Here is a 13,582-nt window from a genome sequence, read left to right as displayed (position 1 = left end):
AGAAATGACTGATGTAAAAACAAAAGGTAGAGAAAGAGAGACAGAATCAGGGAGGGAGGGAGATACTGAGAGAGGGAGAGACAGAGACAGAGAGGGAGGTAGAGACAGAGAGGAAGAGACAAAGACAGAGAGAGGGAGAGACAGAGACAGAGGTAAAGAGGAAGAGAGACAGAGAGGACGAGGGAAAGGGAGAGACAGACAAAGAGCATATGAGTGAAAAGCAACCAGCTCCCTTGGCAGATTTCCTAAAAGTTTCAATAAAAAACATATCCAACACAGCTAATATATTTGAGGACAAGAGTCAACCATTTATTGGATATTAAGACAGAAGAATTTCTATTTATTGGCCCAAAACACAAATCAACACACAAGCATACAAAGCAAAAGAGCACATAATACTGACAATTAAGTCATGCCAACCTAGTTGGGAAGTACTAGCAGCTAAGGCTACTGGGAACAACTACTATCCTACAAGTCTCTCAGGGAAAAACAAATCACTACAGCATAATTCAGAACAAAGTAAGGCCTTTCTAAGAACAAAGAAGGGGGGAAACCTACCAAACGGATACAACACCTTGATTTAAGAGAGAAAGGAAAGAGAATGGGCAGCCCACCGAGCCCTGGTCAAGCACAGAACAAGAGTGTTGTTAGTGTGAGTCAGATGGGTCAAGGATCCAGAAGCACCACTTGGCAGCTGAGATGGAGGTGTCCACGTGCAGATAGCCTTGGGCTGTGCCCCAGGAGCTCTGTGACCACACAGTCAAACGAGAGAAGCTCTGCCGGGCACAGGGCTCACCTTCCCAAGCTACAGAAGATTGTATGGCACCAAAGAGGAGGAGAGTTATATATTCAGACGATCTGGAGGTCGGTCGCACCAAGGGACAACAGGATCACAGAGCTCCGGCCTATGGGAAAGAGACACAGAGAGAAAGGCAGGCCACAGGCCCAAAGGTGTATGACTGCTACCCACAATACACACTGTGTTAGCTTAACATGACTTTTAACGTTTCCCCAGCCTCAAACAACTGAGTTGGGGGAGGAGGGTGATGGAGAACTCCTAACTGCCAGGTGTTGATTGGATCAGTCTTCTCATACAACTTTTCAGCACTTAGCATATTGAAGGCCTTGAAGGATTTTCCAAGGAAGGGAGCTGAGAATAATGTCCTAAAGCTAATGAAAAGAAAAGAACAAGAAATCAATGTTACTTGCCTCCCACCTCCAGCTTTGCACATCACCGCCCTTCATACCCTCTCCATTCCAGTCCAACTGGGCTCCCACAGGGTCTCCAAGCTTGGTATTCCACCTTCAGCCTCCATACCTTTGAACAGGTTGTGTCCCATGCACATGACACACTCCCTCCCCATCTCTGTCTTTTAGACTCCCTGGCTCCTCCCCAGTCTCAGTTCTACAGGAAGCCTTTCCTGATCCCCTTCCTTAGTGGTCAATGGTCTCTCTCTCCTTCTGCTCCAATCAGCTCGGACATAACCTATCTATCTGCAGGCAGTATTCCCTGCCACCCCCGCCCCCACCCAGGAGAATGGAAGGTCCCAGAGGACAGGCCTTTTTCACTTTTGTCTGTGTCTCTGGTGCCTGGTACCACATCTGGCACATAGTAGAAGCTTAATAAGTGCTGGATGGAATGAATTCAAAAGTGGTGGCTTTCTATACCTGGTCTCATCAAAAAGTTTTATTAAGCACCCAATGAGTCATGACATACCCATGGGCTGCCTCCTGGAAGCTTATGATCTAAGACCAGACTGGTGGATATAAACACAGAAAGGACAGAGAGACAAATATACAAGCAATGAACCAATATAAATCTAAGCAATGAAGTTCACTCAAGATCTATTCCACACAGCCATCGGGGACAGCAGCAACACAAGCCATAATGGTTAAGAACAAAAGATACCCTTGGTGAGCAGAAAATGGAAAGAATAAAACCAAACACCACCCCCCACCCCCACTCCCAACCACCAAGGCAGGCAACAAGTGATTTACAATGGCTCCAAAGGCTAAGACAGATAACCAAAAGGTCTTAGGGGATTTGGAAAAAACTCTAACCCTGGAGAGCCCCTAAAGACCAACACCAGCTGGAAGTTGGGAGGGGCTCAGCTATTCTGCTGCCTTCAGAGGCATCTTTGGGGGAAAGGCTGGGGGTGAGGAGACTCACAAGTGAGAACCCTGGAACTTCTACCAGAGACATGAGGCAGCCCAGCCTTGTAAAGACTGTGACCTCCCTCAGGCCCTTCTTGGCTTGGCATTTTACCTTTCATATACATGGGCATGAGGGGCTCCTGCAGGCAGTTTTCTGGACACACCCAAGTAAAGAAATGCAGACCCCAGTGGATCCCCATAGGGGAAACCATCTTGGGCTATACCTAGAGGAAAATGAAACCTGGACCAGTTACTTCAAGGATGCTTTTGTTGGTACTCTGGCATAGGAAGAGAGAAGATTCTGCCAGCGCTCCTATATGGTTGGAAGGAAGAATATCTGCCTTCCAAGCTTGGGAAGGCCAAGAGGTAGCATTTTCAGAGCTGGGATTGTAACCTCTGTCAGCTGCTTACAGAACTTCAGGCAGGCCTGGTAGCCTCTCTGTGCCTAGGATTCCTCCTCTGGAATTCAGGCAGTTGGACAAGACACTGTTGATGGGCCTTTTCAGTTCCAAAAATCCTACAGTGCAGCTGATGGCTTTCCTCCTGGTCCAGTAAAAAAACTCCTCAATCATTTCCCAAACTAATTAGCCAGTTTAGTACAATGGACCCAGCTCTCTTCCAGAGAAACTGATCAACAGGAACAGTGCACAGCAATGACTAGCACCCCAGCAAAGCAGCAGAACTGGCTTGGGGACAATGGGAATTAGAGTTGGGCTGGGGGAGGACCAAAGCACCTCAGAGCCTCAAAATCTCTCCGAGTGGTCAGGCCCTTCAGCCAAGGACATAACAGCAAAACCATTTTCTTAAATAGCAGGTCATTTAACGAAAGGCTTCATTTCTTTCCATTCTCTACACCAAGACCATCAGGTATAAACAAAAGGCCCACTATGTGAGCGCATGCATAAATGGACAGGTCTAACCATGCATAGCAGGTGCCCATAAGGCAAGACTCTAAAGAAGCAAGACTGTCTTTAAAAACCACCCAGGAAGTTCAAGTTGGTTGATTTAAAGGCACAACTTATCTGAGCAGAGTTCAATGAGCTCCACTGGCAGGTTGGCTGGCAGATAAACCCAAGGCTCTAACACCCCAGGGCTGGGTCAGGCTCGATAGTACTGATGGCCATGAACACACAGATACTAGAACAGCTACCAGGGCCAAAGGGACATACCTTGGTCAGAGAGGCACGGAACTGTCAGTCACCAGTTTACACGATCTCATATTGGTTATTTGTGATGGAACGCGAGAGACAGCAGGCCAAAAATATACCAATCAACTGGAAAGAGAGCATGAGGGGAGTCAGACAAAGGGATCCAAGAGGCAGCTGAGGTGGCCACAGAGTCCTTTTACAACTCCTCATTTCCTGTGGGCGGTTCTGACTTGTGGGCATTTAGTTCTGTTGAATAATCTGGATTATTCCTAATCTGAGAGAGATGAGACTGAATCACTAAAACCCAAACCTGCAGGCAGAAGTTTCTCAACTTCCCTGTCCCCAGCAACAATCATTCAAGGAGAAACTTTCCCAAGTCAGAGAAAGTTCCAGAAAAGAGAGGTCAATGGTACCTCTTTTCTCACTCTGTGAAGTTAAAAAGACCTGGGACCCAAAGTCAAGAATTCAGAACAAATATACCTCTCTAGACACTAAGGGTTCCAGACCAATGGACCACAGAGAAGAAAAGTGTAGTTGACTTTCTGTGGAACCAAAGCACTGGAAACAAAGTGGGCACCCATTGATTAGGGAATGACAGAACTTATCAGGTAAGAAATGATGAAGGTGAGGAACTTAGAAAAACATGAGAAGATCTAGACAAATTGATGAAATGAGCACAAGCAGTAGAACAATTCATGAAATAGTGAAAAAGATTCAAATGAAAAATAAGTGAGAGGAGGTGGAATTCTGAGCAAATGTAATCATCAGCACAGGTCCTGCAAAAAGGAGAATGTCATTTATTTCCATCCCCTCAGCAGAATGCTAGGCCAGTTATTGTAAACAGAGACAGACAAGGTCACTCGCTCTCTGGGGGGCGGGAGTTGCTGGACGGTTTTTCTTTTTGATAAAGCAAAGTTCAATTCCGTGGGAGCTTTCCAGAAAAGACTTCAGAGGTCGAAATACAAATCTACTCAATAGAACTGATTTTTCAGAAGGAAGAAGAGCTGAGAATGATCACCTTGATGCAAGAGAAGGTGCATAAATATAAGTGGGGACAGATTGTCTGACAAGAGCCTAAAAAGAGTCAGACTACTGAAGATCCGTGAGGACAGTCAGACACAGAAAGTCACAAGGAAACTGTGTGTGACTTGAGAAGGGAGGACAGACAGCTGGCAGACAGCTGCCTCAGCTTTTATACTGTGGAAAAGGAACACCTGTTATATGAAAACTCTCTGAACCAGCTATCATATGTAATAATAACGTATTATTATTAATAGTAATGATGATGATAAGGAGGAGCATTTATCTAGTGCTTTAGGTTTACAAAGCCCTTCACAAATATGTTCTCATTTGATGCTCACAACAACCCTAGGAGATAGGTCCTATTATTATCCCCATTTTACAGATAAGGAAACTGAGGCAGTCAAAGGTTAAGTGACTTGGGGCGGCTAGGTGGTGCAGTGAATAGAGCACCAGCCTTGAAGTCAGGAGGACCTGAGTTCAAATCCGGCCTCAGACACTTGACACACTTACTAGCCATGTGACTTTGGGCAAGTCACTTACCCCCAATTGCCCTCCAAAAAAAAAAAAAGTTAAGTGACTTGCCCAGAGTCACATAGCTAACTAATATGTGTCTGAGACTGGATTTGAACTCAGGTCTTCCTGCTGAGAGCTCTATCCACCACAGTGCACCTGTATATGATTGTAATGGAATATTATTGCCCTGCCAGAAGCCACAATTCTAAGAAATCCAGAGAACCCTGGAAAGATTTGCAGGAACTGGTGCCAAATGGAGTGTGCAGAACCAAGAGAACAATTTGCACGATGAGCACAATAATGAAAAGGCCAGCAACTCTGAAAGCCGCTGGAGCTCTGCTCAGTGCAGGAGGCTGCATGACTCTAACCAACGGGAAAGTTAATTTCTGCGACCTCCTATCTCTCATCAGTGAGGTGGAAGATTCCAGGTGAGGAAAGAAGCATAACTTGGGGGTGGCTAGGTGGCGCCCTGGAGTCAGGAGGACCTGAGTTCGGATCCGACCTCAGACACTTCACGTGCACGCGCGCGCGCACACACTCACACACACACACACACATACACACACAAACACACACACACACACACACATAAACACACTAGCCATGTGACCCTGGGCAAGTTACTTAACCCCGATTGCCCTCCAAAAGGCAAAAAGAAACAAAAAATGTAAAAAAAAAAAAAGCTTCTCTTGTCAGAAGGGCCCAATGCATAGGTTTGTTTTTCTTGAATTTCCATCTTGATTACGAGGAAGTTGGGAGAGGTATGTGAGGGGAGGAGAAACATGGGCAAGCACCAGCAATAGTTTGGGGAAAAAAAGAGAACAAGAAAGTACTTTTATTTCAGAAAAAAGAAAAAGCAAAATCCTCAGATTGAAAAATTAAGACCCTAGCCCTGAGTAAATGATGAGAAAAGGGTTACACCACTTGAGTGCTGGTTAGTGTAGACCAAAGACAATATATGCCTATACACAACTCCCTGGGTAAGTTAGCGTCAAGGAACAAGGACAAGGGCCACATTCCAGGTTCTCTTGAAGTTAAGAAGCAAAAAAGTGTCCTGTTCACACATCACCCACCAGGGCCATGAAAGGAGCCCTAGGAGGCCAGAAGCCTTGGCTTCAAATCTGAGCTCTGAAACTTACTAGTTTATAGTCACCCAATCAACAGGTACCGTAGCGACTTGTGTCAGTGTCTGAGACCTGAAAAGCTCTATCTATGTTGCCAGAAGGAGTCTCCACTCCAGGAATACCCAGGCTGAGAAAATCATGCCTTCTTTATATCTCTATATAATCGAGTCCCTGGTAGGGTGACAATGATAGCTCTGCCAACGAAGGAAGGTGTTTGAAGCCTGTTTGGAGATAGGTCATATCTTAAATCCTGGGTTGGGACTTGTGGATGCACTGGTAGTAAGTGTGAGTTCACAAAGGAGAATCCTAATTACGTTCTGGAATCATGTCTAATTACAGGCAGAGAGTAAAGCCAAGGTTCTAGGGAATCCTGTGTTTTGTGTGATGCTGGAAGGTTGCCCTAACCAAGAGCCAACGGTTCTTTCTACTGAAAACTACTCTCAAAAGATGTGTGCAGGTCAAGATGGTTCCAGTCTAAGGGGAAGAAGAAAGGGCTGCTCTGTTGTTTTTTTAAAGAATGATCATGGGAAAAGAATGAGGGAAAATGGAAGAGGAATTCAGAGAACAGCCAGCTATTTCCTCTAGGCTTTCAGCATGACACGTATGCAGCCCATATGAGAAAACAGAAAGATAACACTCAAGAAATCTAAAGGCTGCAGTGGAGGAGGGGGGGAAATCGAGATTGGCTTTTTTTTTCTTTTTTTCAAACTCAGAAATCAGAACCCCAGACCAAAACAAACCTGACCTGAAAAGTTGTGTCTGATCATCATGTGTATCAACAAATGCCACCTTTGAGGGGAAGGAAGGCCTGCCTCTACTCATATCTTGACTTATAAATCATAGGCTTACCAGTGGAAGTATTCCAGCTTACTATAGATGCTACTGAGGCCTCCAGGAGGTAAAATAAAGGGAAGACCCCAAATATACAACCAGTCTTCATAAAGCAATAAAGATATGGAAGGAAATGGGGTGCCCATAGATTGGAAAATGGCTGACCAACTTGTGGTATAAGAATACAAGGAATATTATTGCACCATAAGACATGACAATTGTGAAGAATTATGAGAAGCTTCAGAAGATTGGTATTAACTGACACAGAATGAGGGCAGAAGAACCAGAAGGATAATTTATACAATAAAAGAAAACAATGCAAAAGATTTCAGAACTCGAATCAAAGTCATAACCAATAATGACTCCAGAGGACTGATAGGAAGGGGTGATGAGTAAGCTGTCTATATAGTGCCTACTATGTGTCCGGCACCGTGCTAAGCTCTTTACAATTCTTATCTCATTTGATCCTCACAAACTCTGGGAGTTAGGTGCTATTATTACCCCCATTTTGACAAATGAGGAAACTGAGGCAAAGAGAAATAAAATGACTTGACCAGGGTCAACATGGCTAAATGTAAACTCAGGTCTTCCTGACTCCAGGCCTCAGCAGTCTGGGCACTGTGGCGCCCCTTAGCTGCCTCTCAGCACTCCAAGCCCCAAATGAGGTATACATTGTGGCCATGTGTTAAGGTTCTTTTCTTTTTACATTGCTGTACTTGTTACAAAAAGGGTGGGAGAGGAGGAGTCATGGAAAAGCAATGGTGACAAAAAAAGAGCAGGAATAAAACATTATTTTAAAAACCAGACTCCATTGTGGACTGGGAGAAAAAAGGAGGCAAAAGTCACTTCAGTCTAAGGCCTCACTCACCTGGAAACAAGCAACCCCAAAGGAAATGCCTGCTACAACGCCCATCTCCGACTGAATAACAGTTGTTACTTTTGCAAAACAGCCCTGGAAGGGAAAAAAAGAAAACAAATCCAGCCCAGGCTTCAGGCCTCCACTTAAGCAGGGAGATCAGATGCAAGGTTTTCTTTGAGGCAGAGAAATAAGGGGACTAGTCCCCCTCCCACCTAGAGAAGGGCACCCTGGTAACAGTCATTGGTGATCATCTTCCCATATGAAGACCTTGACTTTCCAGTTAAATCTCTCAAGGAAAAACCCCTTTCCCTACTATGTTCCCATGCCCCAGAAGTAAAACAAGGCATGTGATAAGCACCCCCCAAACTGCTTTTCCCATCCTCAGCTTCCAAGATGGCCACCCACCTCCTGATTCTGCTTCTTCAGATCCTTCCTATCAGCCCAAACACAGCTGTGAAACCTGCAGCAGCTCCGGGGAAAGCCTTTCTCCGCATAGTAGGCAGTAGTTTCCCAGTCTGTTGCGCTCTGGACACCACAGCAGTGCAACTGAAAAAGTCAAGCAAGTGGGTCAGGGTTAACCCTATAGGCACTGCGGGGTACGTCACATAATGCCTAGCATGAAAATGGACAATGATACTCGGCAAATGGGACCAAGAGACATGTGGGGCTGAAATGCAACAGGGCTCTAACTTATACTAGACCACACAATCACTGATGCCTTCAAAGTGGCCCTCCCCCTTCTAAAGCACCCTCAGGTTACAGCATATGCACTCCATGGTCAGTGAGCCTAAGTGGGCAGCACCTAGGCCTCCGTGTGAGGCAGGTACCCAGTTGAGCTTGGCCTCAACCCCCAAGGATGACAGGAAAATAAGCTCTGGAGAAATGAAACCCCAGTGGGCCAGCTGAGCACAGCCTCATGGGAACAGCTTTGGCTCCCAAGGCTGCTGCTACCAGTGTTTCCACACATTTTGTTCTCTGAATGTTCTGTGGCTCTAAATGGCTTGGAGGGTAAATGCAGGAGTATTGAACAGGAGGAGAGTGGGCTGAATGGCCCCTGGGAAGCTGTGCAATTCTTCTGATGACGCCCAAGCCCAAGTTTCTTCCTGAAACGACTCATCTTTTTAACACCGATATCTGCCTGGTGATGCTGTATGGCTGTGAGTCACAGGACCCAAGTCTCTGAAGAATTAGAGTTAAGGATGATTCAGAGAGCAATGGAAAACTACATGGTGGGCTGGAGAAGGCTGTGCTACATCCCAAACAAGGAATTATAAAGGAGAAGTGGAGTCTAGAATAATCTCTAAAGAAATGGACACGCTAAAAAGATGTACTGGTACCAAAAAATGGCAAGGGCCTTGCCAGAGAATGCCTGGGCTGCACCAGCGTCCTGGCCCTGTTGAGGAAAGGGAGGAGGGCAGGAAGGGGAGGCTCATGAGGCTGACTTATGGCTGGGGTAGCACGGCTGCAAGCACAAATCTGCATCGCTGGGGGACGCCCCCCTCAAGGAGACCCCTGACCCATGGAAGCACCTGAGCAGGAGTGGGCATCTGAGGAGCAAGGCCTGCTGCTGCATTCACTGGAGAGGAGATTGCTAAGGCAATTCTGGGCACATTGTTTCAATCCTCCTTGACCTGACTTAACAGCTTCTTAAGCATCTTTACAAACTTTTCCCAGAGGTTCTTGCCCTGTCCCCTCTCCCCAAGATAGCACCCTATTGTTGTGGTTGTTTGTCTCTCATTCTCAGAGAGGACCAATGACATCAGCAAGGCGACATCTCGGCTGTGCCTTATTACCAGCTGCATATCTAACATATCTGCCTCAGCACTCAGACTGCCTGGGCTAGAGAAATGGTAGCCCATTTCAGCCCTGCAGCTCCTCGGTCCCCCAAAGCCCTAAGCCATGCAATCTAACCGCCCACTCCGAAAACAACCCTCCCAAACCAGAGGCCAGACTACAAAGAAGCCAGTCTGACCCTCTGTTCCAGGAAGGAATCTGGGACCTTCTGTCCCAGGTGTCACATCACCAAGGCCCTTCTCTTGTGGGGGACATTGAAGAGAAAGCACTGAGGGTACACACTTACAGTTTTCTGGATGTTATCCACCGCCTCACTCCTCTGAGTGTCTGTATCATTGTACTGCTTCAAGGAAGCCTCATAATTCATCTTAAAGCTGTTCTTAATCTACAGGAAGGGAAAAGAAAACCTCAGGGAAACTGCTTCCACTGGAAAGCTTAGAGAGGAAGTGTCAGCTTGCACGTGACCAACAGTCCATCCAGCTCAGTATTCTGTCTTTGGCAGGGACACCAAAAGGTGGTTTGTGGGACAGGAAGAGTCACCTTTCTCAGATCAACCTCCAAAGCTTAGGGATACACCCCAACTATCCGTAACTTGGCCTTAATATTGTTTGTGATACCAAAGAGACAGTAAAATCCCCCACTAAACCAAGATCTCAGACTATGGACTGAATCATATTCTAGATCAAAGCATGTGTCTGCCCTGTGAGTGAGATGGAGAGGGTTCGTTTCCGATAGCAACATGGAAAACCTATAAATGGATTAAAAACAAGAAATATTTGCGAGAGGATCCTGTTTCAAAGCTCCAGGCATGAACATTCCAACCAGGTTCTACTGTGTATGAAAAGAACATGAGATCATAGATTGAGAGCTGGCGAGGATCCCAGAAATCGTACCTAACAATCATAGGACCAGAAAATTTGAACAGGAAGGGAGGCCAGAGGTCATCTGGCTCACAGGATCATAAAATCTTAACTCATCTCCTTAGCAGCAGCCTACAGTCTAACCACCCACTCACCAAATCCTAGGCCAGATGACAATGGACAGAGGTCCAGTTCCACCTCTGTCCCATGGGATGTGCTAGCTCCCCATTTGACTCTCTGCTACAAGAAGGAATCAGGCACTTTCTGTCCCAAATACCACATGAAGAAGGTCCTCTCACGGCAGAAAAGAAAAACACTTCCTTCTTTCAGAGACTTTATGATGCCTGAGCATTAGGATCCAAGGTTTGGAGGTAGAAAGGACATTGGAGACCACCTGACTCATAGGAGCTGGAAGGGAGGCTTGTGGGCATCTTCCCACCAGTCCATCTTGTTAGGAGATCACCTCTTTTATCACATGACTTTAGCTCCCAAACCTGATGGCCAGAAACAACATCTTGTTTGAATCAACCAACCCACTGGTACCTAGTGAGGACCTAGCATGAGCTCACCAGGAGCCAAAGCAGAAAAAAATATCTAAGTGGAAACATGCGTTCAAGAAGCTTCTGATCTAGGCAGAAGAGCTGAAAAACAGCACTGAGTCCAAGGAGTCCAAGGACTCCCAGGCTTCCCCTTCCAATCTCACCTCTGAGGCTGACCACCTGTGTTACTTCCCCTTCCTGGGCCTCAGCTTCCTCCTCTGTAAAATCAGGGGGCTGGATTACATGGCCATCCAGGTCCTTTCCAGCTCCAGATCTTGGATCCCATGACCCTAGAGAATCTCATGCCTGGACGGACAACTCTTTCAAATTCAAAGCTTCCTTTTAGCACCCATGTCCTAACATCTCATAAGAGTTATGCTAATGAGGCTTATGTAGAAACTGAACATGTTCACAACTGGCTTTCATCTGAGGAGTGCAGGGAAGGGAATAGGCCTTTATATAGCACCTATGTCCCACTCACTGTGCTAAGTACTTTTACAAATATTATCTCATTATTATCCCCATTTTACAGTGGAAGAAACTGAGGCAGGTAAAAGTGAAGTGACTTGCTCATGGTGACCTAGCTAGTTAGTGTCTGAGGCTGAATTTGAACTCAGGTCTTCCTGACATCAGGCCCCAGCCTCCAGGAGCCGTGGCACCACAGCTATGCCCTGGGATGGGACTCACAAGGCAAACACCTTTGATTGAGTCCTCAAGCACTTACTAGGCACCTACCATGCTAGATGCTGGAGCTACAAAAACCAAAATGACAGTCCCTGCCCTCAAGCACTTCCATTCCATTGGGTTATCATTCCAATGGCTTCCCATTATAAAGAAAAAAAAAAGTCAATCTAAAATCTAGCTAGGGAAAAATCCAAAAACGCATCACCCCACAGAAAAGGGCCATATTTTAATCTTTAAACCTTCTTATGTCAGCACCCTTATAAACTGAGCTCTCCTCATTCAAAAATAAGGTCTATGAAACTCTCACCCAAGTGACAAAAAAACAAGCTAACCAGCTATTAAAATAAGTGGGAACTCTTTTATAAAATAAGAGTCAGTTTAAGCAGTACAGTACAAGAAAAAAACTGATTCTAAGGCAGAGGACCTAGGTTCAAATCAGGGTTTTGCAGTTGGGGGTACCATAGTAGAAAGAGAGCCAGGCATGGAGTCAGGAAGACATGAGTTCAAATGTGGCCTCAGATACTAACTGTATGACCCTGGGCAAGTCACTTAACCCTGTTCGCCTCCAGTTCCTCATCTGTAAAATGAGCTGAAGAAGGAAATGGCAAACCATTCCAAGAATCTTTGCCAAGAAAATCCCAAATGGAGTCACAAAGAGTCAGACATGACTGAAAAAAACAACTGAACAACAATTTACTACTTTGATACTCTGAGCAAGTCAACTTCTCTGGGCCTCAGTTTCCTCTTCTGTAAGGTAAGGAAGTTGGACAAGACGATCTTTAAAGTTATTCCTTCTGATTTTGAGTTTATGATTCTAGGATACCTTAGTTATTTAAACTCTTAAGTGAAGACATGGTGACAGGGTCAATTACATGCTTAGCCATTCTAACAAGCAGGGTCTGACCCTCAATGTTGTCATTTAAAAGTTGTCCTCAAGGACTAGCTCATCCCAGGTCCTGGATTTAGCCTTACCTCATGCCTAAAAACAAATCCTACAATAGCAGCCACCAACTCCACCAAGAAAATAAGGGTCAGGAACATGGCATACTAGAGAAGGGAAAAACAAAAAGTCAGGTACACACACACAAACTGAGAACATCATGTAGTCGACAGCCTATTAAGGAAACAAAGCTACATCAATCCATTTTCATCTTTGACAAACAAAGATGCAGGAGAAGGCAACAGGGAACAGTGCATGCATCTTGGAAGGTGAATGGTCAATTCAGTTCATGAATTTGGAAGTTTGCCTCACTGATGGTAAAGATATAAGGGACAGAAACTCATACTTGAATAAGAGATTGGAAAAGTTGTGACAAGATGCAGAGAAACTATCCTCCCCCACCCTCCAGGGAAAATGGTAGAGGAGTCCTCTGGCCAAGAAGAATAAATCCCCTTGCCTACAAAAACAAGTACTCACCAGTTTCAGCATCCATGCTGAAGCCCTGCAAGTAGCGAAGCAGCCAAAGGTGCCCAAGAGGATAATGACGGTTCCGGTGCCAATGAGCACAAATGGGACATTGGTGGCTTTCTCATTTAAGAGGGAAAAATACACCTCCAGGCTTACCTTGCCCCATATGCCAACTGTAAGAAGGATCACACCTGTGAACTGATGAGAAATCAGAAAATTGAGAAAGAGTTACCAGGGGGCTCTCCCAAAATTTCTCTCTCCCAAAGATGGAGAAAAAGCCTGGGCTCTGATGTGCCCCCAGGCTAAGGAGGAAACTAGGGTGAGCCAGAGACTGGCTGAGCTGTTCCTTACTAGGCTATGGAAGACAAGGAGTGCCAGAGAAAAATGGTGTAGGGAAGGCCCCTTGCCTCGCCCCCCTCCTTTCCCCAAAGAAGCTGCCAACCTAGCAGCTGCAAGGAAGGCCTGACATCTCTACACGTCTCTACACCGGCTTACCCTGGCTGGCCAGGCGAGCCCAGGTAGGCAGGGCACGGCCTAGGAAACACCTGGGCAAGAAGGCACCTCATCAAGCCCTCCATCCGCAGGTGCCCGGATGCTATGGCCGGCTCCCCCTCCCCCAGCAGACCCACCCCCCCCCCCCCCCCC

General features: G+C 46.0%; 1 protein-coding gene across 1 annotated transcript in view; it reads right to left on the bottom strand.

The window, feature by feature from the left end:
- Positions 1-283: 283 nt before the first annotated feature.
- Positions 284-13,582, bottom strand: part of TSPAN6 (tetraspanin 6) — a 13,778-nt gene continuing 479 nt past the window's right edge. Inside the window, exons 2-8 of the mRNA XM_069065274.1 lie at positions 12,947-13,135; positions 12,502-12,576; positions 9,733-9,831; positions 8,058-8,198; positions 7,662-7,745; positions 3,324-3,428; positions 284-1,170 (exon numbers count right to left, since the gene is read on the bottom strand). Of these exons, the coding sequence (XP_068921375.1) occupies positions 3,360-3,428; positions 7,662-7,745; positions 8,058-8,198; positions 9,733-9,831; positions 12,502-12,576; positions 12,947-13,135 (657 nt within the window). The 3' untranslated portion in view covers positions 284-1,170; positions 3,324-3,359. The remainder of the gene's footprint in view (positions 1,171-3,323; positions 3,429-7,661; positions 7,746-8,057; positions 8,199-9,732; positions 9,832-12,501; positions 12,577-12,946; positions 13,136-13,582) is intronic.

Source organism: Petaurus breviceps, unplaced genomic scaffold (genome assembly GCF_028583685.1).
Source record: "Petaurus breviceps papuanus isolate PSGF00001 unplaced genomic scaffold, PetGlider_PUasm1.0 90681, whole genome shotgun sequence".
NCBI lineage: Eukaryota > Metazoa > Chordata > Mammalia > Diprotodontia > Petauridae > Petaurus > Petaurus breviceps.
This window is presented reverse-complemented; position numbering and strand designations above follow the sequence as displayed.